A 23,619-nucleotide genomic window follows, 5' to 3' on the forward strand; every position below is an offset into this window, starting at 1 on the left:
TCCATGTTTGCAAGAAATTCTGAAAAAGCTGGTTGGAATCTCTGTGCAGCACGTCCCTGCGTATTATCCGGGAGTCTCTATGTCTATGACGAACTCTGGTAAACACTGACGACGCTGTGCTAACACGCCCCCCACGTGTTGAGCTTATCTGTATCTGCAAAATACCCCAATTGTCAATATTGGACAAATACACCATTACCTTTTTCATATAAAAAATAAATTATGCTATTTTGTATATTGAATAAAAAATTAATGATAAACATGTAGTTCAGATCTTAAAAAGAACTAATAAAATATTTTAGTCTTTTAAATATTTAATTCTAAATTTATAATTTTTTATACAATTAAACATAATTTTTAGAATCGGACTAGATCGGTTGATTCGATTGAAAAACTAATAAACCGAATCTTCAATTGGTCCAATCTAGTGTTATGACTGTTTGAGGACAAGAATTGGTTAAAATTGGTAGAAATCGAAAGACAACCGGTTCGATCGAACCGCTCAAAAAAAAATTTTTTAATTGTTGAAGATATAGTTTGAATCTGGATCTCTTTGTTATTACATACTCCTCTTGCCTACTAAGCTAAATTATTCCTTATTACTTTATATGCTAATTATTAATTATATAATAAAAATATACAATAATTTTGTTAATATTATTTTAATTTTATATTCACTTATATTTAAATTAATTATATTTATTATTCATAATTATTAATATAAATATTATTAAATATGTATAAATAAAAATATCAAATATTTTTATTAATTACAATATCATTATTCTTTTTATGATTATATGATATTTATTAGATATTATTTTTCAATAAATACATATAGTATATAATAATATAATAAATATAAACTAATTAGTTAGTTATTGAAATAAAAATAGTTACTTTAGTATAAAAATAAAATTAAAAAATATTTATTATAAAAAAATACTAGAATTTTATATACTTATTTAATAAGAACTGGATTATAACTTGTTAATTATAAGTTATTGAAGTTTGATTATTTTTAAAATATTAATAAAGATATGTATTTTAAATTTTAATTTTTTGACTATTTTAATTTTTTATTTACGTAGGACCACTTCTATCGGTTTAAATAGTAATTTATCGGTTGAACCAATAAATCAGTAAACTAATAACCTGATTAGTTCAATTACTAATTCGATTTTGAGAACTATGCAATTAAATACTCTTAATCCTAAAAATGGTTCTTTAGTCTTTTTTAAAAAAAAATTAATTGATCGAAAAATTAAAAAGTTTTTTATTTCAAATTTTTAATTTCTAATTCCTAATAAAATCGATTAGTTTCTTTGTTGTTCCACTCTTCTGAAAGCTTGCTAGCTTCTACAACAGACCCATCCTGCCAACATATTGACCTTGTGATAAAAAATTTAACATTGTTTTTGGATAAAAAATAGCATCTAAAAATATTGCTAGCCAATTAGTTTTTGAAAATATTATGGACCATGTTATAATATGCCCAAACAAGTCCAAAAACATGTTTATTATCCACAAAAATTCAGTAACCTGTTTTTCAGGTTGTCCATCACTCTTTCTAAGTAGATATTTTTATGACTGACCAAAAAACAAAAGTAGATATTTTTATGATGTAATAATTCTACATAGAACAACACAAATCAATGGTATCTACATAAGTGGCACGGTGCCACTAATTTAACGGTGTCACCACAGATTTCACCTCAAATGATATTTAAGCTTGCCAACAATGTATTTGCCTGCAATGACAAATGGCATGAAGTTAAGTCTCAAATAGTTCCTGAAGGGGAGTTTTAAAGTAATTTTTGAAATTAATAATTTTTAAATTCGTCCCTAAAATTATACTTCAGGATTTATAGTAGTCTTTAAAATAATTTTCATCTATTTTTACTATTGAAAAACTGAGCTAAACTGAAACGATATCATTTTGTATTTATTAAAAAAAAAATCTAATCCCCAATACGACGTCGTTTTATATTTATAAAAAAAAAATTAATCCCCAATTATCTTCACCAATTCTCTTTTTTACACTGTTGTTGTTCTTCTTCAATTTCATAGTAGCAACAACAACACCATCATCAGAACCAACAAAAATCACAGTTAAGAAAACTAATAATTACAAAAAATAAAAAAAAAGAACTAGCAACAATCAGAAAAGATCAATTAACCTAAATAGTAACAATCATAAAAAACAGAAATAATTACAAAATCAAAACAACAAAAAATCAACCATTGCAACTATATTAAAACACAATCTTCAGCAGCAATAATCATCCAAAATATTAAACAATAATGATTCAATAACTAAAAAAAAAAAATTAAAAAAACTCACCTTGGCCGCAGAGTAGAGAAGAAGGATGCAGAGGGAGACAGAAAGCAGACGGCGACAAGTAGGGAGGGGCTGTTAGCCGGGACAGTGAAGAGCGTCTAGAGCTGACCATGAGAGATATTCTGTTTGTAGTCTGGAGCGCCTACCTCGTTGTGGAGCTGTTGGTGGGCCTTGGAGTCGCCGGCGAGTGCGGCAGGCTCGAGAGCGATGACGATGACGATGGAATAGTGGGGAGTGGTTGACGGAGCGCTTGAAAACAGTGGAAAAGTGCGAAATCTGGACGGCGAAGTCGGAGAACACCTCGATTTTGTGGTAGTGAGGAGAAGTAGATTGGGAGTCTGAAAGACTAGGTTAGGAAGGGGCAACCGGCACGGCACCGAAATAGAGGCCGGCGACAGAGAGGGTTGAGAAACACTTGCCTCTGCAGTTGTGAGTGAGAGAAGGGGAAGGGAAAGAGCAGGTTGGGAAAGGGGAAGGGGAAGGGAAAGGGTTGGGGAAGGAAAAGGGAAGGCTCGGGAAAGGGTAGGGCTTTAGGCTTTAGCGTTTTTTTTTATTAGACACAAAACTACGTCATTTCTAATGTTTCTGGTTTTTTTTTTCCCTCTAAACGACGTCGTTTTAAGATTTCGATAAATGGAGAATGCTTCAACGTCTACTATGAGTTCCAGAGTGCAACTTCGATGATGAATTTAAGTAATTATTAACTTCAAATATTACTTTAAGACTCGAATGCAACTTCAAATATTACTTTGAAACTTAACTCAGTGGCATGAAACAATTTACTTTTAATATATTTGAAACATTTTATGCTTACAAAGTACATTATATATTTTTTTAAAAATGAATGCTAAACCTAAAAGCCCCCAACCTAGAGTTTCCAGTGCTTTGCTAAGGTAGAAATAGTGCCCGCTCCGGGGTTTTATTCTTTTGTTTCTTGTCACAAAAATTCAACTTTTACAGCACTGTTTCATCCAAATCCTAGCATGAGTGTGAAAAGAGTCGAGTTCTCTCAACATGGTCCTGGTAATTCTGATGAGGTGGAGGAATTGATTTGTTTGGATGAAAAGGATGTCACAAAAGGGGGTTGATGCTTGCTCTAAGAGTCTAATAGGGAGGCTTTTTGCTGATAAAGCCTTTTCTTTTTTCTTGGTATTAACTGATAAAGCCTTTTTTATTGATACCTTAGACAATGCTCTACGTGAAATTTGTTAGAGACTAGAGGGGTTCAGGATAGTAGATCTGGGTGATAATTAGTTTCAGTTTTTTTTTTTTTTTTTTTGATAAAGTGGAGTCGCTCAGAATTGGGAAAGGGTCTCTTTTGTTATTTAACAACTACGTCTTGCACACTCGTAGGTGGGCTGAAGTGGAGGACATAGAGGACAAGAGAATTAAATCCTTCCCCATAAATACCAAAAAAAAACCCTCCCCCATATGGATTCAATTCTGGGAGATGCTGGAGAGATTGAAAACAATGAAGGCTGGAATGAAACTGGGAGTATAATAATCAAAATCGAACGAGGATCAAACTAGTCAGATTATTAGATTACTGGATCATTGGTTCAATCATTAGGCCATCAGTTAAATCAATTGACCTGATTATAATTAATATATAAAATTCTACCTCTTCTTTTCATAAGAAGTATTTTTAGTTGTTTTTGTTTGTATCAAATTAAAATTTTGCACTTCAAGTATTTTATTGAAAAGAGATGTAGAAATAATAATAAATAGATAAAATATGTTAGTTATTAAGAAAAATAATAGTTTTTCTAAAATTTATAGATATAATTTAATCAATTTTATAAAAAATTGCATCTCATAAGACAAATGACATGCTAGCTAAGCTGCAAGTTGGTACTCTTCCTTACAAAAGGGGCTAGGTATGAAACTTATCAGGCATTGTATGACTCGTCGATTCGGTTTAAACTGAATTTCAGCTTTTCTTATTAGGTTTGACTAGTTCAATTATTGAAACGGTCTTAAACCTAAATTGGACTGATTTGAGATTTGGTTCACCAGTTTTTTAGTCGAATCAACCAGTTAAAAATCTTCATTTTTCATCCAATTATACTCTTTACTAAAGAAATTCCCGCTATTTTCTTTACCAAAATATAGATTTTGGCATTTTCTTTGCTACCCTTGTTATTAACTTATTATCTTCAGTGAGTAATGCTCCCGCTTGTAAACGGATAACCACAAAATTATAAGAATATGAATCTCTAAAAATACTGTCTTTTTACATATCAAAGTGTTGAACGAAGTGCCTATGGGAGGCAACAACCAACGACTACCTAAGAATTATTGAACAATTTGGTGCCGTTGCAAAATACTCTCTATTCTAAAAAGAGTGCATACAGAAGCTATACAATTCTAAGTATTTGGCTGTATAACATTTTCTTTGACTTACAAATATTTACCTAAACACAGCCATTCACACTTTCATGAGAATTTGTTCTCCTTTCTTCTCAGATATTCTTGGTACTGATCTAGTCACCTTAATGCGGAACGAAGCCTGCAAAATAACTTGGATGCTTAGATATGTCATAGGAAATTAGGTATGCACTATGCAACAGCTATACAAACTTGCACATTTTTCAGGCAAGAGTAATGTATTTGGAAGTTGGATACTCATATACACAAAAAGAATATGAACCTAATGGTAATTGGATCTTTGCTAGGCAGATGTAACATAATTATTTTAGAGTAAAAGTAACTATTGAAATTGGAACATCTAAATGGGAAAACTATACAATGGTCAATTTTTATATGAAAGAAATTATGCACTAAAACTTGGTAGGTTAAATACTAATATCACGGACTAATTGTCTAGTTTATTAAAAGATCAGAAAATTCACTTATTGATAACAAGCAGTTTCTGGTACTAGCCCCACTTAAATAAACCATTTTTAGACAGTATAATTAACTCTAATCTTCATCATTATGTTCAGTGATCTTAAATTAAATAAACTAAATAAAAATTACAGTAGCACAAAATGAAAAATAGAATGGAAGACCAAGTAGATGTAGGCAGGTGATAAGTGAAGAGAAGTTCTGAAATATATCAAAGTTGGACTAAAAGGTTGGATCTTTCTCAAACAATGATTGATGCAATGTAACATGAATTTTATCAAACTGCTGATGTCCAATATGAATAATGCAATGGCCTACTAGAACCTCTAAAGGGTTCATCAGTTACCTTAGTAGAACCAAATTCAATAACATTAGTCGGGTGGACACGTGCAGGATAATTTGGAGGTACCCGATATCGCTTTCCCTCGATGCTGAAAACATAAAGAGAACGACAGTCAATACATTTTTCAACTACCTAAGCTTCAAAATATAGTAACACTTTTATACTTTTACTTACTCTGTTATCCAGGTGCCATGTTCACTCCGCAAATCAGTCAAAAAGAATAGGCCATCCTTATAGTTAATTCGAGCATGGATTTCGGAAACCTTAAAAGTGGAGAAATTATGTTGCATGATGATCAAGATATCAAGTGGAACCATTTTCAATTGAGGTCATAATAAATTGTTTTACCTGTGGTGAAGGTATTGTAACCGAACAACCTAGAGATTCTTCTGGTGGTGCACTCCTGTAGTTACAGAAACTTATCAGACAATTGGTTTGAACTTACAATCTTACAAAGATGGGAGGATATGAGATCCTCCTAAGAGAATATAGTAAAACAGTTTTCGAATCTCTCAACATGTCCAAGGGAAAGTCCTCTAAAAAAGATTATAAGCTTTACACAAGACAGAGGCCAATCATCTAATCCTTTTAGACAATTGAGAATGGAACAATGCCTACATTTTCATCTTCATTCCAGTATGCATGATATAACGTACACAATTTAGCAACTATTATGGCAGTATGCAAAATATTGTATGTAGGTCCAAGACCTCAGGGCTCATGCATACCCGATTATACACGGCTTCATCTCATCTTGATTCAAACGTATAGGTTTTGAAAGACCTGTTTCATCTCCACATGGTAACAAAATCCACCTATTCAAAACAAGAATGAACATAAGAGTTATGAGATCTAAAAATTCCTTACTAAGTATAGTAAGGATGACACTCAGCATATTCAGTTAGAGACGTACTCTCCGTTAATAGCACGCTCAAGCGCATCATCATCTTCAAACCATTGCCGTAATTGGTCATTTGCCTGCATGATAATCAAATGACACTTTAGAATCCAGATCGCAACGAACCTAATAGATATGACTATATAAATTACCAGATAAAAAATCTTCTGAGCAGCAAAAGTACAAAAGTAAAATTTGAGCAACGTACTTTGTCTGAAAGCCTACAGCTTAATGGTCTCCCTTCAAGTTTAGAGCTGCAAAAGTGTTACAATGTCTTTATGTATTAGGTAATCAGTTGGCACAAATCAACAAGTAGTTGATAATGCAATATAATATTTTTCCTAATTAGCACCAAATAAAAACATGAACAGTTTCCAATGTTATCAGTTTGCAGGAACTCTCATCATCCATGAAGTTTTTCAATTGGCTCGCATACCTAACATGCAGTTATGCTGATTTCACCAAGTGAAGGTTATTCGAAAAAGGAAAGTGAACTCTTGGCATTACCTGTTGCCCCCTAAGACCCAGCTCAACATAGTAGGCATCATGATGTCGACGAAAAATCTTCCTCCAACCCTTCCAGGATGTGGTATCCGGAACTTGGTCAAGAACTGAAAGCGATAATGAGATAGAAGTGGCACGCATATATATCAATTTGAACTGTCAACTTCTCTGAATTCTGACTTATCTCATTAGTAAGAAATTCCTACCTCTAAAGGACCAAGACCAACACCCAAATATGCCTTGTAGGTGGAAGCCATCAAAGCAGCCATTCTTGCCATTCCGTGAATAATGGCAACTCGAAATCTTCTTTCTCTCTCATAGCTTGATGAAACAAAGGCACCATGAGTCACCAAAGAGATTTTGTTAATAAATAAATGGATTCAACAATGCAAGGAGATCAACTCATTTCGACAAAATTGCTATTTCAGTATTCATTTTCGTATTTGAAGAACAAACCGTAATTTACCTCCTTAGGGAAGAATCAATATCAATTGGAGACCCTGATTTTACACTTTGCTCCCATGCATTCTCCAACTCCCATGCTAGTTGATAACTGTCCTGTAATGACAAAATAAGCTTGTTAGAAAGAACTTTTGTGCCAATGTTCATGTTTCACTACCAGTTCCCTCTGAAGGAGCCAAGAAAAAGTAAATGTGGGAAATATATTTTAATTTTAATCATGTTTCATTAATTTCTGTCTATGTCCATCTCAGATCAAACGAACCGTGGATAACTGAATACTAGTTCTGAATATGAAGGGAATTGCTGGAAGCCTGTAACTTTGAAACAATAATGATAAATACATATTGTAACAAAGGGGGTGAAAGTAACTATATACCTCAATAGCCATGCATCCTCCTTGGCCCATATTTGGCTGCATAGCATGGACGGAATCACCAAGCAAAGTAACTCGACCCTTTCCCCATGTTAACGTTGGTATCCTGTCGTATATGTCTCGTCGCAGAATTGCCTCTTCTTCTGTGGCCAGTATCAGATCTAATGCATTGTCACACCAACCCTCAAAGATCTTTAGCAACCTTTCCTTCTTTCCTGCCAAACAGTAAGAGAAATGATATCAAATGTTATGATTTACAATCTTCATTTCAAGCCTGCCAGTCAATCTGATTCGCAATCTACATTAAAATACTACTAGATTGCTGGTACAAAGTTAGAACCATTCTATATCATGCCAAGCAGTGGAGTTCAGTCATCAGAATAAACAAGCAGTAACATTGATAGAACTGACTTGAGCATCAATTTAAGAGCATCTTTTTATTTGAAGGGGGGAAAAGAAAGCAACCATCAGATAGTCTCAATTAAAATATTGTGTTAATGATACATCCGTAAACGCAGAAGAGATGACAAATTTCTAAACACTTGAAGAAAGCATACCATTGGGACTATCAACGCCACCAGGTGGCTCTTTGTGAAAGGCATACCATTGCATCTTTCCAGCACCAACATCCGAAGATACAAAGTATTGTTTGTGTCCCAAGAATACTCGGTACCTTCCAGCACAGGGACAAAAATGCATAACCTTATGAAAATACATACCACAGCTGATAATATTAAAGTAGGATACCTAATTCATGAATAACGATTACCATACCCAACAGATTCGATGTCAGCAGGGACGAAATCTGCAATACCAGTATAACATGTATAGCCAGAGTAAACAGCTTCTTTTGGCCCAAATAATTGCTTCCTCACCTATCAAAAATTATTATAATAAGGTTATGTTTTATAAAACTAAAATGCATAGTTATGAGAATATGATCAGAACCAGAGAAAATTTTAGTAGGACCTTGGACCATATCCCATCTGCTCCAACCAAGAGATCTCCTTCGTATTTCTGACCATTCTCTAGCTCTACTGTTACCTGAAATTGAAAAATGCTGGATGAAAAGACTAAAATTCCGATACAACAATTATATCTGATCACAGTCCACTGATGCGGTTCATGAAGTAGAATAATTTTGTAGTTAATCTCAATATAAAAGCTTTCTCTAAATACCTTGCTTCCATCATCCACAAAATTAACAACATTACTTTCATTCATAATGACATCTTCCCCAACTGCGCGGGCAAGAATCTGCTGTAAGGTCATTCGACTAATAACCCTTGTGACTGGAAGTCCACGTTCCACTGCAGGAGTGAATGTATCGAATTTGACGTACCTGATAACCAACTATACATCAATCTATGGTCCCAAATGCTAAAATTTCATAAAGAAATTTGTTGGACTTGTCTGCTCTAACTTAAATATTCTTTCTTAAAATAGAAATTCTGACTTCCCCAACTATACACCAATTACATCCGTTCTGACTCGAGCCATAAATATAAAAAGTAGTTATTTTTGTTAATACGACCCAACTAATTGCATCAACATTAAATTGTTGTACTTTTATCAAAATTAAATTCTTAATTGCATAACAACTAAACATTTAAAAAGATATAAAGTAGAAAATACAAGTTCCGGTGTCGGTGTGACAGAGATTGTAGGAGGAGCAAATAACGTACCAAGAGCCAGAAACTCCGTCGACGAGGCCGTTAATCCTATCACCGGTGACGCAACCAACTCTCATAACTTCTTCAGCGACATCGGAATCAATGGCTTCCAAAGCAGCCAAAGCGTTACTCTGAATCTGAATTGGACCCCTATACTGCCCCTCTCCTCTCACAGCACTCAAATCTTTCTCAAACACCATTACCTCGAAGCCTTTTCTCTTTGCAGCCAAAGCAAAAACCAATCCACCGATTCCTCCGCCCGCCACGAGAACCCGAACCTGTTTCCTCCTCTGAGAGCCATAGCCTCCATACGACGCCGTTTCGTTCGCTTGAGTAGGAGTCGACGTAGTAGCGGCCTTAACTGTGAAACGAACCGTTTTGTTCTTGTTAAGTTTCCTTGTTCTTGTTGGGAGAGAAGGTGAGGTTTCTGGTGGAAAAAGAAGGTCTTTGTTTATTGGAACTGAGAATTGAGTGGTTCTTGAGAAAGCGTTAAGAGAGTTGTAACATAAGGTGGAAGAAGCCATGGTTGCTTAGAAACTAAACAATAAGTGTGTGTGCTGTTTCTGTGTGTTTTTATTATAACTTCTTTTGGCTCAAAGATTCAAAGCTTCAGCACTCACACTCTCATGGCAATAACTTTTGGGTTTTGCTAAGCTATTCAGATTAATTTCCATACACAAGTTTTTAATTCAGATAATTGTTAAATCTTAAAAAATATTAAATAATAAAAAAATGTTATGACAAATTATAGTCTCCTTAACGTATGCCGTATGAAATAAATATTTGTTTTTTTATTTTAAATATGAAATAAGAGTTTAAATAGTATAAATTATTTTACACCATCGTCTAATTATTTTTAGTCTTAACGACCATTCACAAAATAATTGTTGAAAGTAATTATTTGTATTGATATGGTAATAAATTATTGAATTGTAAGATTTTATTTATGAGAGAAAATATATTTAAAAAAAATATTAAAAAATTATTAAAATTTATTATTTTTAGTCATTAGTTAATTATTAATATTTAAAAATATAAAATAAAATATATTATTAAATTATTAAATTAAAAAAACTAAACTAAAAAAATTAAATTAATAATTAAATAATAACAAAAAATAATAAATTTTAATTATCCCTAACATTTCTCATACTTAAACATATGTGTACAAAATCTGTAAATTGAAAGGAAATGCAAATTCAATACATTTATATCAATAGAATATATACTTCAATATATGTGTAAAACAGTAAAAGAATGTATATTAAAATGAAATGCAAATCTAATTCATTTATAGCAATAGATAATTATCTGCTTGTCTAAAAATACTTCATCCTAAATAGTATGTGTTTAGTTAATATATTAAGTTTATAAATTAAAAATATAAAAAAATTTTAATAATAATAAATTTATTATGTGTCTTATGACACATATTAGCTAAATTCAAATAGTAAATATCGAATGTTATATTTATTATCTTATTTATTATTTTTAATAGCAGTTATTTTAAGGTTTTTTTTTTTCTAAACCTGTTAACTTTCGTCGTTATTGTCTAATTTAGATGTTTATATAGTTTCCTGAAAGTTCATAAAAAAAAATAGTTACTGAAATTTTGATTGAAATTGCAAAATTAGTGGATATAAAGGTTTTCTTCTAAGAGTTTTTCTACCAACTTTTATGATAACCTTTTGTCATTTTGTGTTGCTGTCGCTCAAGGCAAAAGTTAAAAAGTATTTATTATGGTGTCTAAAACATAATATTTAAAAAAAATAATAAATTAAACATCAAATAAAAATATCATATAAATTAAAAACTCGAGTAGCGTAAAATCAACCACAAATATAACTTATTATTATTATTATTATTATTATTATTATTATTATATGGCTAAAGTTTTTTGAAAAACTCGTATATATTTTTTTAAAATTAGAAAATTTTTTTTGTAATATCATGTAATTTAATAAAATTAATGGTTACAATAATTACATACTACTGATACACATTAGACTAAAATTTACACAATTTAAAAATTTTGTTGTGAAAAATCTTAGAATTCCTTGTCAAAGTCAAACTATGCATCAACTTCGATCATATGTGTGGCATTTCATCTACTTTGGTCTGAGATCACACGAGGTTCTATGTTACAAGTTTGGCCACGTAAGCATAATGTGAGATACCGCACCCCCTGCGAGATCAAAATATCAAATTTCATTGGCTTCAACTATTTACCTGTATGGATAAGGACGTCTATCCATTAGTTTTTGTTGTTTTATTATTATTAAATATCTAAAAAAGTTGTGCAGCATATTAGTCTCCGGAAATTTTGATGCCAAGTAACTACTCCTTTTGATATATAATAATTGTTTGAAAATAAAAAAAATATTGGTAGTCCTAATTAAATAACAGAGAGATAGAAGTTCATAAAACAAAATAAACTTTAACTAATATCATTATTATTCGAGGGGACAAATTCACTGTATTATTCATAATTTCAACATATACGTGATTTACTTTAGTACAATTATAATCAAGAATGGTGTGGGGGATGTATTGATCATAATATGGTATACATATTGCAGCGGCAGAATTTATATTGCATGCAAATGAAATCATATAGGAGGCCACTCAGATAAACACGCCTAAAACGTCTTTTTTTAAAGATGTCTTTATGTTGAATTTTAGTTGGTTTTGGTATAATTTATTCGGTGTTCCTCATCACATATTATTAAATTCCTCAAAAGATTTTCTTTCCAAAAACAATAAAAAACATTTAATTTGGACTAAAACAAAAAAGGTAATAGATTAACTATTAAATTTTTTTTTAAAAGATTATTTACATAAAAAATATATCACATTCATATATATATATATATATAACAAGCTCAAGCGTTTAAAAATTTTTATAAATAAAAAAAATAATTAATTTATATTCGTACAATATATAAAATAATTACTATATTATTATTATATTATAGATTAAGATTCACTAATTTAATTTTTTTTTATTTTTAATATAAGTATTAGATATAAATAAAATTTTTATAATTAAATGTAGTGTAACAAAATATATATAATATTAATTAGTTCTTAAAAATTTTAAAAAAATAGTTTCTCATTTTAGTAAAATAACTATTTATTAAAGTAGACAAATTAATTATTTTCTTCTCATATACGGTTTTTTTTTAAGACATAAAAGCAATTAATTAGGACATTGGTTAAGATAATTAAAGTCACTATTTCATTAAATTTTTAATTTAAAGAAAAATCCTAGTTAATTTTGGTATAAAAATTTCGAATTTAAAAACATTGATAAAAATTATGTTGAATTTTGATTTATTTGATTTTCATTTAAATTAATCACTACATAAGTTAAAGTTCTGTTTTGAAGTTATATTCGAGCTTTAATCTGATTTTTAAAGTTTCAATTTACTTAGTTTGATTTTTTAACTTAGGTATCCGTGACTCATATTAGGGTTTTAAGTGTTTAGTTGAAAATAAAAAATAAGGTAAAAAAATTTCAATTGTCACATCAAATAGTCGCTAGAATGTATAATGTAGCAGTCGTTAGTCCATTTCAGCATGTCGTTAACGATTTTGTGAGACAGTGACAAAAATAAGATTAGAAACCAATGTGAGTCATAACTATTAAGTTGGGAGACATAATTGTTAGAACTGATTAGGAACCAATTGGGAGACATAATTTGTTGTTGTTTGATTAGGAATCAATTGTGAGTCATAACTATTAAATTGAGTAAATCAAAATTTTTGAAATTAGATTGAAATATAATTGTTAGAACTGAACCAGTGATCGAACCGATCATCGATCAAGCTACTGGTTTACTGGTTTATTGGTTCAACTGATAAATCACTGGTTGAACCGATAAAACTGGTCTCACGTAAATATAAAATATAAAATAGTTAAAAACTTAAAATTAAAATTTGAAATACATATCTTCACTAACATTTTATGAAGAATCAAGTCTCAACTTCTAAAAATAACTAATATAAAAAAATCATAAAATTTTAATACTACAATAGTATCTTATTTTGACACAATAAAAAAATAATTAATTCACAAAGCCTATCATCTAACTATAATATCAGTAGATTTTAACACTAACATCAAAACAAATAACCTTAATCACAATACTAGCAATAAAATAGATCAAGTAAATTAATAAATTTTTAGTGAAATTTATATTTATATTAATAATGGTATATAATTAAAATATAATTAATTTTAAAAATAGAAAAAATAAAAATTAAATTAAATTAGATATTTATGTATACTATATAATTAGTATTTGTCAAATATAATACTTAGAAGTGCAATGGCTAAGTGGCAAGTAGAGGTTATTTTTGCTCCAAGGTTCTTGGTTCAAGACCTTGTGGAGACATTTTAAAAATTTTTTCAAGCAGACCAGTTTGGTTAGACCAGTTTGCACCGGTTCTTACCAGTTCACACCGATTTTATTCCTTAAACGGTCTAAAGAGTAAACCGAACTGGACTATAATCCAATTCTAATCCGGTTCACTAGTTTTCTGGTCGAACCAACCGATCCAGTTCGGTTTTTACAACTATGGATATAATAATGGTAATTAAGTTGACTATTCAGTTGTTTTAATGGTAATTAAAATCTAATAATAGTTTATAATAAAAGAAACATTCTTTTGCAACAATGAACCTATAGTAATAGTTAGGGGTGTTCATAGATTAGATCATATCCATATAAATCCACAGTATTTATCCGTATCTGATCTGTAATTTGAGAATATGATCTGATCTGTAAGATGATCAGATTGGATCGAATCGGATCCACACTCTAATCAGATAGAAGTAAATATGTTTAAAAAAGTAAACAAAAAAAATTATTGACTTTTTTTTTATAAAAATAAAATTTTTTTATATTTTTTATTTTATGGATATATTTGATATCTGATCCAAACATAAAAAGTGCGAATATCGAATTTGATCTAATGAGTTTAGTGCGGATTGGATCGAAATTTCAGTCATATCCCATCTGTAAACACCCCTAGCAATAATAACTAAAAAATTATAATGATTATATTTTTAACTAAGAGGAAGTGCAAAAAAAAGTACTAAATACAAGAACATTTAATCAAATATTAAAAAAAATTTTACTTTAAAACATTCAGTTAGACTTTTTTTTGCTCATATATAATAATAATAATAATAATAATAATAATAATAATAATAATAATAATATGATAATTGTTTTGTATATCACACAAATATAAACGTTTTTTTTCTATGATCTTAAGAAAGGTTTTGTAAGTCTCTAACTTTGTTGTCGATTTTTGTAGTGTTAGCTCTCATATTATCAATTTGATTCATATATAATTCGGATGATAAATTATTTGGTGACGTGCTTTCTTTTTTACTGTGATATACTTGTTTTTTATTATTATTATTATTATTATTATTATTATTATTATTATTATTATTATTATTATTATTATTATTATTATGTACATTAAAAAATAACAGGCCAAATTATTGCCATAACATAATAGAAGTATGGAAGTTTATCATTCTTCTCTAATGGAGGAAACAAAATTCTTTTCAATAATTTATTTAACGTTTAGTAGAATAAAAATAAATTTTATTAGAATAAATTTTAGTATGAGTTTAATATTTTTATTCATCATAAAATATTTATAGAATTACTCGTAGATAAATTTTGGAAAAAAGAAAAAAAAACCATGATTTTTAATTTTATTTTTAAATAAACTTTATTTTTAATTTTAAAATAAATTTTATTTTTATTTTTTAATAATATTAATTTTTTACCGTATATAATTATTCAATTATTTTTTAATCATATATAAATAAATTACTCTTAATAAGACTTTTTTGTGTTATTCAATTATCTTTTTTTAAAAAATAATTAATTATTAAAATAATTAAATTTTTTACAACAAAAATAATAAAAAATTATGAATGAAAAAATTAACCATCCTGATACTTTTTTGTATTTTTATTCATATTTTAATTATAAACATAAATATAATTTAATTATATTATTTATGAAATGTGACTATAGATGTAGATAAAATTTAGTTATATTACTTATATATAATTTCATTGTATTGTATTGCTTATAAAGTTAGATTATAATTATGATAATAGAATTGTTCTTGTATTTTTATATGTGTGACTAATTGGTGGTGTTAAAACATTACTCTTAATTATAAATAAAGTTTATAATTTAAAAAATCAAAGACTCAATTAAAAAGATACGAAAAAAATGATGTTAAAATATTCTAACTCTTTGAAATAAAAATATTCAAAATTTAATTAAAAATTATTTAAAATTTAAACTCAATAAAAATTTATATTCAATGTGTTTTGTATTAAATATATTTAATAACCTATTATATCATATTATATCATATTGATTGAAATTAGTTTTTATAATGTTAATTTTTTAATAACACTTTATTAGAAAAAACCATCTTTTCAGAATTTTTTAAAAACTAATTAATATTATATATATTTTATTACAATATATCTTGTTATAAAAAAATTATTTATTTCTAATGCTTATATTAAAAATAAAAACAAAATTTAAATTAGTAAATTTTAATCTATAATATAATAATAATATAGTAATTATTTTATATATTATACGAATAAAAATTAATTATTTTTTTATTTATAAAATTTTTTAAGAGCTTTTATATATATATATATATATATATATATATATATATATATATATATATATATTTTGATGAATGTGATATATTTTTTTATGTAAATAATCTTTTAAAAAAAAATTTAATAGTTAATCTATTACCTTTTTTGTTTTAGTCCAAATTAAATATTTTTTATTGTTTTTGGAAAGAAAATCTTTTGAGGAATTTAATAATATGTGATGAGGAACACCGAATAAATTATACCAAAACTAATTAAAATACAACATAAAGACATCTTTAAAAAAAGACGTTTTAGGCGTGTTTATCTGAGTGGCCTCCAATCATATAATAGCTAGGTGAACCATACTAAACAATCTCAACTTCAAAATCAATGACCGAGTATATTGCACAATCGAGAGATCCTCAAAAAAATCACAAAAATTGAGATTTGTGCAAGCAACAAACCAAATAATCTGAGTCTATGATAAACTCCACTAAAAACCGATGAATATCTCAACAAACAATCGTGGATGTTAGAATATAATTAGGATAAATTGAAATTGAATACAAAGAGAATCACTCTACTTTCTACCCAATTTCTTGACGCAATAAGAAAGAACTCCTCAACTTAACTTACCAACACCATCGTTTGGAAATTGAATAGAAGGGAAAGAGACTCCTCAACCTAACTTGCCAACACCATCATTTGAAAATTGAATCGAAGGGACTCCTCAACTTTCTACTCAATTTCCCGATATAACAAGAGAGGGACTCATCAACCTCAATTGTCCACACCATGGTTTCATCACGAAACCAAAAAGGGGTTTTAAAACCTCTAAAAATTCAATACTATAAAGACGTAATATCCTATAATAAATATTTAGATATGTTAAATAATGCTAATTTGATCCTAATTATATTCTAACAGTGGAGATTAACCTCGACCAACCCTATATAACATAGCCGAGCAAAACAAATAAACACAACGAATACAAAACATACTACTCCTATTGAGAGACGACAGCAGCCCACATAATATTAGCTCTACCATTTGATTTTCTTGTTCTTAAGGAAACTACTGACTTGAATGTCGGAGTCTTTTGTGCAGATTCCACGCCGAGGTCCAGAGCCCGAGGATGTCCCTTTGCAGAGTCACAGAAGTCTGGAAGGACGTTCCACTTACAAGCTATAAATCGAACGAATATCCTCCAATAGAACATTTGGCGCCCACTATGGGGCCATTGCCCCATTTTTTTTAATATTTATAACATCTCTGTACTCGCCTTGTACTCTTTTTTCTTTTCAGGGGCTGAAGCATGACAAACCGTTCAGAAACTCCGCAAGCCCACCGAACTAATGCCGACCTCTTAGCTGCTAATGCTGCTCTACTAGCGGAAAATCAACAGAAGACCGAACTGTTAGCAACAATGCAGAACAACGGCGAAGAAAAGAACGACAATAAGAAGGCAAACGCCGAACAACATGAGGAACATCAGTCAGAGTCCAATGCAAAGACTGGGGAAACACCCCCCAAAACAGGAAGACAACGAACCAATCCTTTTTCCGAAGAAATAATGAATTTCAAGAGGCCTAAAAATTTTACGCTCCCCATAACTTTGACACCATACAAGGGGATCAGAAATCTTAAAGTTCATGTCACAAAATTCGAATCTATGATGTTTCTCAATAGTGACTCCAATCCCATCTTGTGCCGATCTTTTCCAACTTTTTTAGATGGGCCCCCTACTATGGTTTTCTAACTTACCTGCAGGTTCTATATCCAACTTCGACGAATTCGCCAAGTTATTCATAAATCACTTTGCAGCATTCAAAATCTATGTGCAAGATTCGGATTACCTCAGAACAATCAAGCAAGGACAACACGAAAGCCTGAAAGATTACATGACACGCTTCAAAACAGCAGTCATGGAGATCCCTGACCTCAATCCAGAAGTGAAGTTGCACGCTATCAAGAGTGGTCTCCGACCTAGAAAATTCCAAGAAGCTATAGCTGTCGTGAAACCGAAGACATTGGAAGAATTCCGAGACAAAGCGACTGGTCAAATTGAAATAGAGGAGTTGCGCGAAACTCGAAGGAATGAAAGACCACCATTTCGGAAGGAAGAAGACAAGCCTTACAGGTCCCAGAATAAGGACCCTAAAAAACCTTTTAAACTAGCTCCGAAGTTTGATTCCTATACCAAGTTCAACACTAAAAGGGAGGACATCCTTAAAGAAATACTACACAACAAACTAATAAAGTTACCTAGCAGAGCCGGTTCGTACCAAGACCAGAGGTATATTGACAAGTCAAAGCACTGCGCTTTCCACCAAAAGTTCGGCCACACAACTAACGAATGCGTGATCGCGAAGGACCTTCTGAAAAGGTTGGCGAGACAGGGACACCTAGACAAATACATAAACAGCAGAGTTCGGCAGACCAAGCAGAACACGACCGACCTTCAACCAGAACAAAATCCGAGCACCACAGAGAACACCCGGTTCCAACCTCCACCGACGAGAGGAGTTATTAATTGTATATCTGGGGGATTTGCAGGTGGCAGACATACAAACTCAACGAGAAAACGCAGTTATAGAGCAATGTTAATGGTCTAGAAAGCAGAAAGAACGGCGATCTGGCCTCCAACCACCTATGCCTATCATATCATTTGAACAGTCTGACTACAAAGCAACAACCACCAATCTCGACGACTCCGTGGTCATCTCCATCCAAGCAGAAGACCTCCTAATTAAAAAAGTCCTACTCGACCCCAACATCAGTGTAGATGTCCTTTTCTATTCCACCTTCAAAAAAATAAAACTAGGAGAATTATAGTGTATAGATGAATGAGCATACAGAGATCCGTATATTCCCTCTGCTTTAGTTCGTGAGCGACACGTGATTATGGTATCGAGGCTGGGGGGAGGCGGCTTGACAAATTTGTCGCATAGGGGCCCTTGATGGCTGATGGCTGGCTTGAGGCAGCTCTTACGGGGACACATATAACGCCCGTGCAACGTAACGGTGGGTTGCTGTGGACCTCGTATTCCCTAAAGAATGGGCCCAATGATACGTTTTGTTGAGAGCATTTGGTCCGTGTTAGTAGTGGACTGAAAAATGATTTATTCAAGTCAAAAGTAAGGAAGTGGTGGAAAAAAAAAGAGTGAAAAAAAACGCAGGAGGAAAATGGATCAAAAGAAAAACTCTCCTTATAGTAAAACTGCTAACCCGATGGGGTTAGCATAAGGTTATTCCAAGACTAAAAAAAAAAAAAAAAAAGATAAGGTTATTAGATGTTGGGTTTGTTGGTTTTGAGTATAGTATTGAGGTGAGTATTGGGTGTTTTTAATGAGAAATAGTCAATGTAAAATTAAAAATTAAAGAGGGTTCAGGCTTTCGGGTTATTGCAGTTAATTGTTGAGGCCGAACCAAAAATTAAAGGAACTAGTTTTATCTCCCGTGCCAAGCACGGAAATTAAAATTAAAATTTTAAATAAATATTATTCAATAAGAATATAAATTAAATTATTTTAAAATAATTGATTATATAGAGATATATTATATAAATAATAATATTTAATATGTAATTTATTAAGAGTTAATTTAATTTTTAATTTTTTTTAAAAAAATATAATATGAGAAAATAGTAATTTTATTTTTTTAGTTAACGAATTATTTGTATTTTTATTATGTAATTAATTTAATGAATAAGTTTTATTATTACTTTCATACTAAAAAAAATATCAGCTTATATTATTCTTATATTTAAATTGAGGTCAATTAATTTAGTTTTTATTTTCATTTTAAATTTTACATTTCAATTGGTGAACTCCAAACTTGATATGATTAAGCTTAAAGCAACTTATTTTTATATGCGATTCATCATTTATATTCTATAAATATATATTATAAATATTGGTGCACTCTAAAAAATGCTAATTTAAATATTAAGGTCAGTTAACCTATCAGTTATGTTCAATTTTAATTATTAAAAAATATTTTTAACAAAAGACGTTTTAGTCATCTTTATCTGAGTGGTTTTCTTTTTATATAGGACATCTTTTGATTCTATTAAATACAAAAATAGCAAATAGTTTCATCTCTGAATTTAGAGATAATTACACTCAGGGACGGATCTATGTATTTGGTTGTGGGGCAACCGCTCCCACTACAATTTGAAATTTTTTTGAGTAATATATGATAATAATATTTATTTGTTCCACTAAATTGTTAAATTTGACCCCACAATAATTTTTTATTCAATTTTTGATACTACATAATCAATTTAAAAATTTCATATTAGATGTCATTAGAATGATCAATTATCAATTTAAATAAAATTTATGTTTTTTTTAGAAATTGACTTAAAAGAGTATTATTTATCTTTTTTATATTAGTTTTAATTATTTTTGTAACAACTGCATTAATTGAAAAAACTTTTTCAACTATGAATCTCAATAAGAGTTGGCTTCTAATTGTATGAGAAGTAAATTTCTAAATAAGCATTTACTGATATATATATATAAAATACTACACATTCAAGTCTTTTTATGAATTAAGCATAACCAAGTTAAACAATAAGACTTAAAATAATGCTAGTCATAATTGATTTTTGTTATCTTAGATTAATTTGGTTGGACTTATTTAACAAAAAAAAATACTTGAATGTGTAGTATTATTCTATATAAAAAGAAAGATATTTTGATTGTATTATTAAGAAAAAGATTACTCAATTTTTTTAAAATATAAAATCTAAATAATAAAATTCTAAATTATGTGTTATTATTTAAATTATTATTTTAATATTTTAATTTGTAAATTAAATATTTTAAAGACTAATCATATTATATGTACATAGAAAATAACCACCTATATACATATTGAAATAAAAAATACATATTAAAAATAAATTAAATAATACATGTATTTATATACAAATATATAATGATTAATGAATATTTTGATAGTTGATTTTTATGTATATATAATATTTTTATTATAAAAATTATTATTATATTATATATATTTTGCCCCTACTATCAAAATTTTTTGGATCCGTCACTGATTACACTCTCCTCTCCTGCGAGATGTTAAAATGAGACTCCCCTCCCCTCTATTTTATGAATGTATATTACCCTCCCTTCTAACTTTTAAAAAACATCCTCTTTGATATATTTTAAACTTTTTGTGTTAACTAATGTTAACTTTATTTATTTTTTAAGGAAAAAAATAATTTATAAAAAAATACCCATTAGTAAAAATTTTATTTATGATCATTAAATTTTGCTTACGAAAATATTCTTTAATAAATAATTCTTTTATTGATTACATTGTATTTTTTAAAAAACTTAATAATTAAATAATTTTTTGTAAAAAATACTCTTCAGTAATTTCTTAATTAATAAATTATAACTTTACCAAAATTTTTGTTATCAATTATTTTATATTTTATTATTAATTTTTCGATATCTATATATATTATTTTATCATTAAATAAAAAATTTTAGTAAGATTATTTTTTACTATCAACATATAATAATTGTTATACATATTAACAGTGGTAAGATTTTTTTATTTACTATTACAATAATATTTATTGATATAAAAAAATTAATAGTAAAATATAAAATTAATTATTAACAAAAATTTTGGTAAAATCACAATTTAATAATTAAAAAATTATTGAAGGGTAGGTATCTTAGAAAAAAATAATATAATTATTAATTTCTTAAAAAGTATTTTAATAAAAATACAATTTAATCAATAAAAAAATAATTTATTAAAAGACTATTTTGGTAAGCAAAATTTAATGATAATCAATAAAATTTTTGCTAATGGGTATTTTTTCAAAAAATAATTTTCTCTTCGTAAAAAATGAATAAAGTTAATATTAGTTAACACAAAAAATTTAAAATATATTAAAGAGTAGGTTTTTTAAAAGTTAAAAGGAAGAAAAATGTACATTTATAAAATAAAAGGGAGGAAAGTATAATTTTAGCATCTCGCAAGAGAGTGGAGTGAAATTTTCTATTGAATTTATTGTAACATACTCTCTAAGAATTTTACGTGTTGTTGTTGTTGTTATTATTATTATTATTATTATTATTATTATTATTATTATTATTATTATTATCGAGTAATAATAATCTTATTGTGTCATGTGATAACGTTGATGTTTTAGTCGTTGCTCATTGTTTCTTCAGAACCAGGCCCTATAGCAATAATCTTGGTGGACGCTGCTAGGGTATTTTTGGATGATAGGAGAAGACTGACCCACATCAACAACTAGAGTGGTTATCCCATTTTTTTTTGGAACAAACCTGAAGGCCCAACAAGCGCTAACGGAACCCTCTAAAATGAGAACTTCGTTCTAAATCGTGCACTCCAGCCGGCTGACCCGGCCCTTTGATCTGCCTCCTCAGCTTCTTCAGAGTTACCTGCTTTCAACCATACATAAACAACACGTGTCCACAGCAGATTTAATAAAAACAAAAATCAGTAAATATGTACGAATATGCATATTTACACTAGATGAACCCATAAAACTAACCGCAAGTACAATGCAGCCATCCTCAGGAGAACTGGTGAGGTTCTCAAATGACTAAAATATAGGTGAGTGGTTGTCAAATGACTAAAATGTATAAGCCTATTACCTATAAGGGAAGAACCGAAGAAGGGAACCCATGCCAAATGCCATTGATTTTCGTTTTTGGGCACTAGGATATTCATCAGGTGGAAACTCTAACTCTTTAGGTACTGTAGAAGCACAAAGTAAATAATTATCCCAAAAAAATAAGTTTCATTTCTTTTTTTTAAAATGTAATCAAATTTAAAAAAGATGATTAAAAGACACAAATCCTTATTCATATGTATAAATGCTTTTGATTTCAGTTTTTCATTTTACGTTTTTTTTATTATTTGGAAACGAGTTTTTCATTTTATTTTATTATTTTTTTTGGTCAGATGAGTTTTTTTTAATCAAATCTGGGCCGTAACAGCAAAGAGAACAAACAACAAAGAATGGGCTAAAATTCAATAAAATTAGAAATTACACTATATATATCCAATAAAGAAAGCATCTTCATTATCCAAAAACATAAATTCCTCAAAATACCAAAAACAAAGAAAAAACTTCCTCATGGTCTCATGGAAACCTTATATGTTTTTTGTTTCATTTGCATTTTTCTTCTTCTGTTTTATTTTCTTCTATTTCTCTTCTTTATTTTTTTATTAAAGTTTTGAAAAATATAAAAATAAATAAATAAAGAAGATAAGATGTGTAAACGGAGAAGGAAGAACAAAAGAAAAAACATAAAAAAAAAGACAGAGATGGAAAAGAAGACATAAAAAAAATAAAATAAAAAGACACGTAAACTCTATTAAAAAAATACGAACATAATAGAACTTTGGATTTAGTTACTAAAAAAATTGTTCCCCATCATTTCTGATAAACTTAGGAGTATAATGCTTACTGTTTTACAAATCTTCAATAATTTTTTAAAAATTTATTTTCAAAA

The 23,619-nt window shown here is 29.1% G+C and overlaps 2 protein-coding genes across 2 annotated transcripts; one reads left to right on the forward strand and one right to left on the reverse strand.

Moving 5' to 3' along the window:
- Positions 1-4,534: 4,534 nt before the first annotated feature.
- Positions 4,535-10,128, reverse strand: LOC148575861 (zeaxanthin epoxidase, chloroplastic-like). Its single transcript, XM_088501203.1, has 16 exons — positions 9,454-10,128; positions 8,948-9,110; positions 8,738-8,812; positions 8,543-8,643; positions 8,326-8,441; positions 7,772-7,983; positions 7,400-7,491; positions 7,140-7,254; positions 6,937-7,040; positions 6,638-6,683; positions 6,445-6,509; positions 6,260-6,346; positions 5,880-5,934; positions 5,706-5,794; positions 5,535-5,619; positions 4,535-4,850 (listed from the first exon to the last, which is right to left on the reverse strand). Exons 1-16 carry the CDS (start codon positions 9,963-9,965, stop codon positions 4,770-4,772), a joined length of 1,998 nt encoding a protein of 665 aa, XP_088357329.1. The 5' UTR covers positions 9,966-10,128; the 3' UTR covers positions 4,535-4,769.
- A 7,289-nt stretch (positions 10,129-17,417) lies between these two features.
- On the forward strand, positions 17,418-18,717 carry LOC148575862 (uncharacterized). The gene is made up of 2 exons (XM_088502591.1): positions 17,418-17,790; positions 17,873-18,717. Exons 1-2 carry the CDS (start codon positions 17,418-17,420, stop codon positions 18,715-18,717), a joined length of 1,218 nt encoding a protein of 405 aa, XP_088358717.1.
- Positions 18,718-23,619: the final 4,902 nt, after the last annotated feature.

This window comes from Arachis ipaensis, chromosome B1, assembly GCF_059453495.1.
Source record: "Arachis ipaensis isolate K30076 ecotype BB chromosome B1, ASM5945349v1, whole genome shotgun sequence".
NCBI classification, from domain to species: Eukaryota; Viridiplantae; Streptophyta; class Magnoliopsida; order Fabales; family Fabaceae; genus Arachis; species Arachis ipaensis.

Coding starts and splice junctions, on each gene's coding strand:
- LOC148575861 (XM_088501203.1), bottom strand. CDS start 9,965: ATGGCTTCTTCCACCTTATGTTACAACTCTCTTAACGCTTTCTCAAGA. Junction 7,255..7,399: donor ATTGATTCTTCCCTAAGGAG/GTAAATTACGGT, acceptor TGTTTCATCAAG/CTATGAGAGAGAAAGAAGAT. Junction 4,851..5,534: donor TTGAATTTGGTTCTACTAAG/GTAACTGATGAA, acceptor GTTATTTTGCAG/GCTTCGTTCCGCATTAAGGT.
- LOC148575862 (XM_088502591.1), top strand. CDS start 17,418: ATGACAAACCGTTCAGAAACTCCGCAAGCCCACCGAACTAATGCCGAC. Junction 17,791..17,872: donor ATCTATGATGTTTCTCAATA/GTGACTCCAATC, acceptor ACTTACCTGCAG/GTTCTATATCCAACTTCGAC.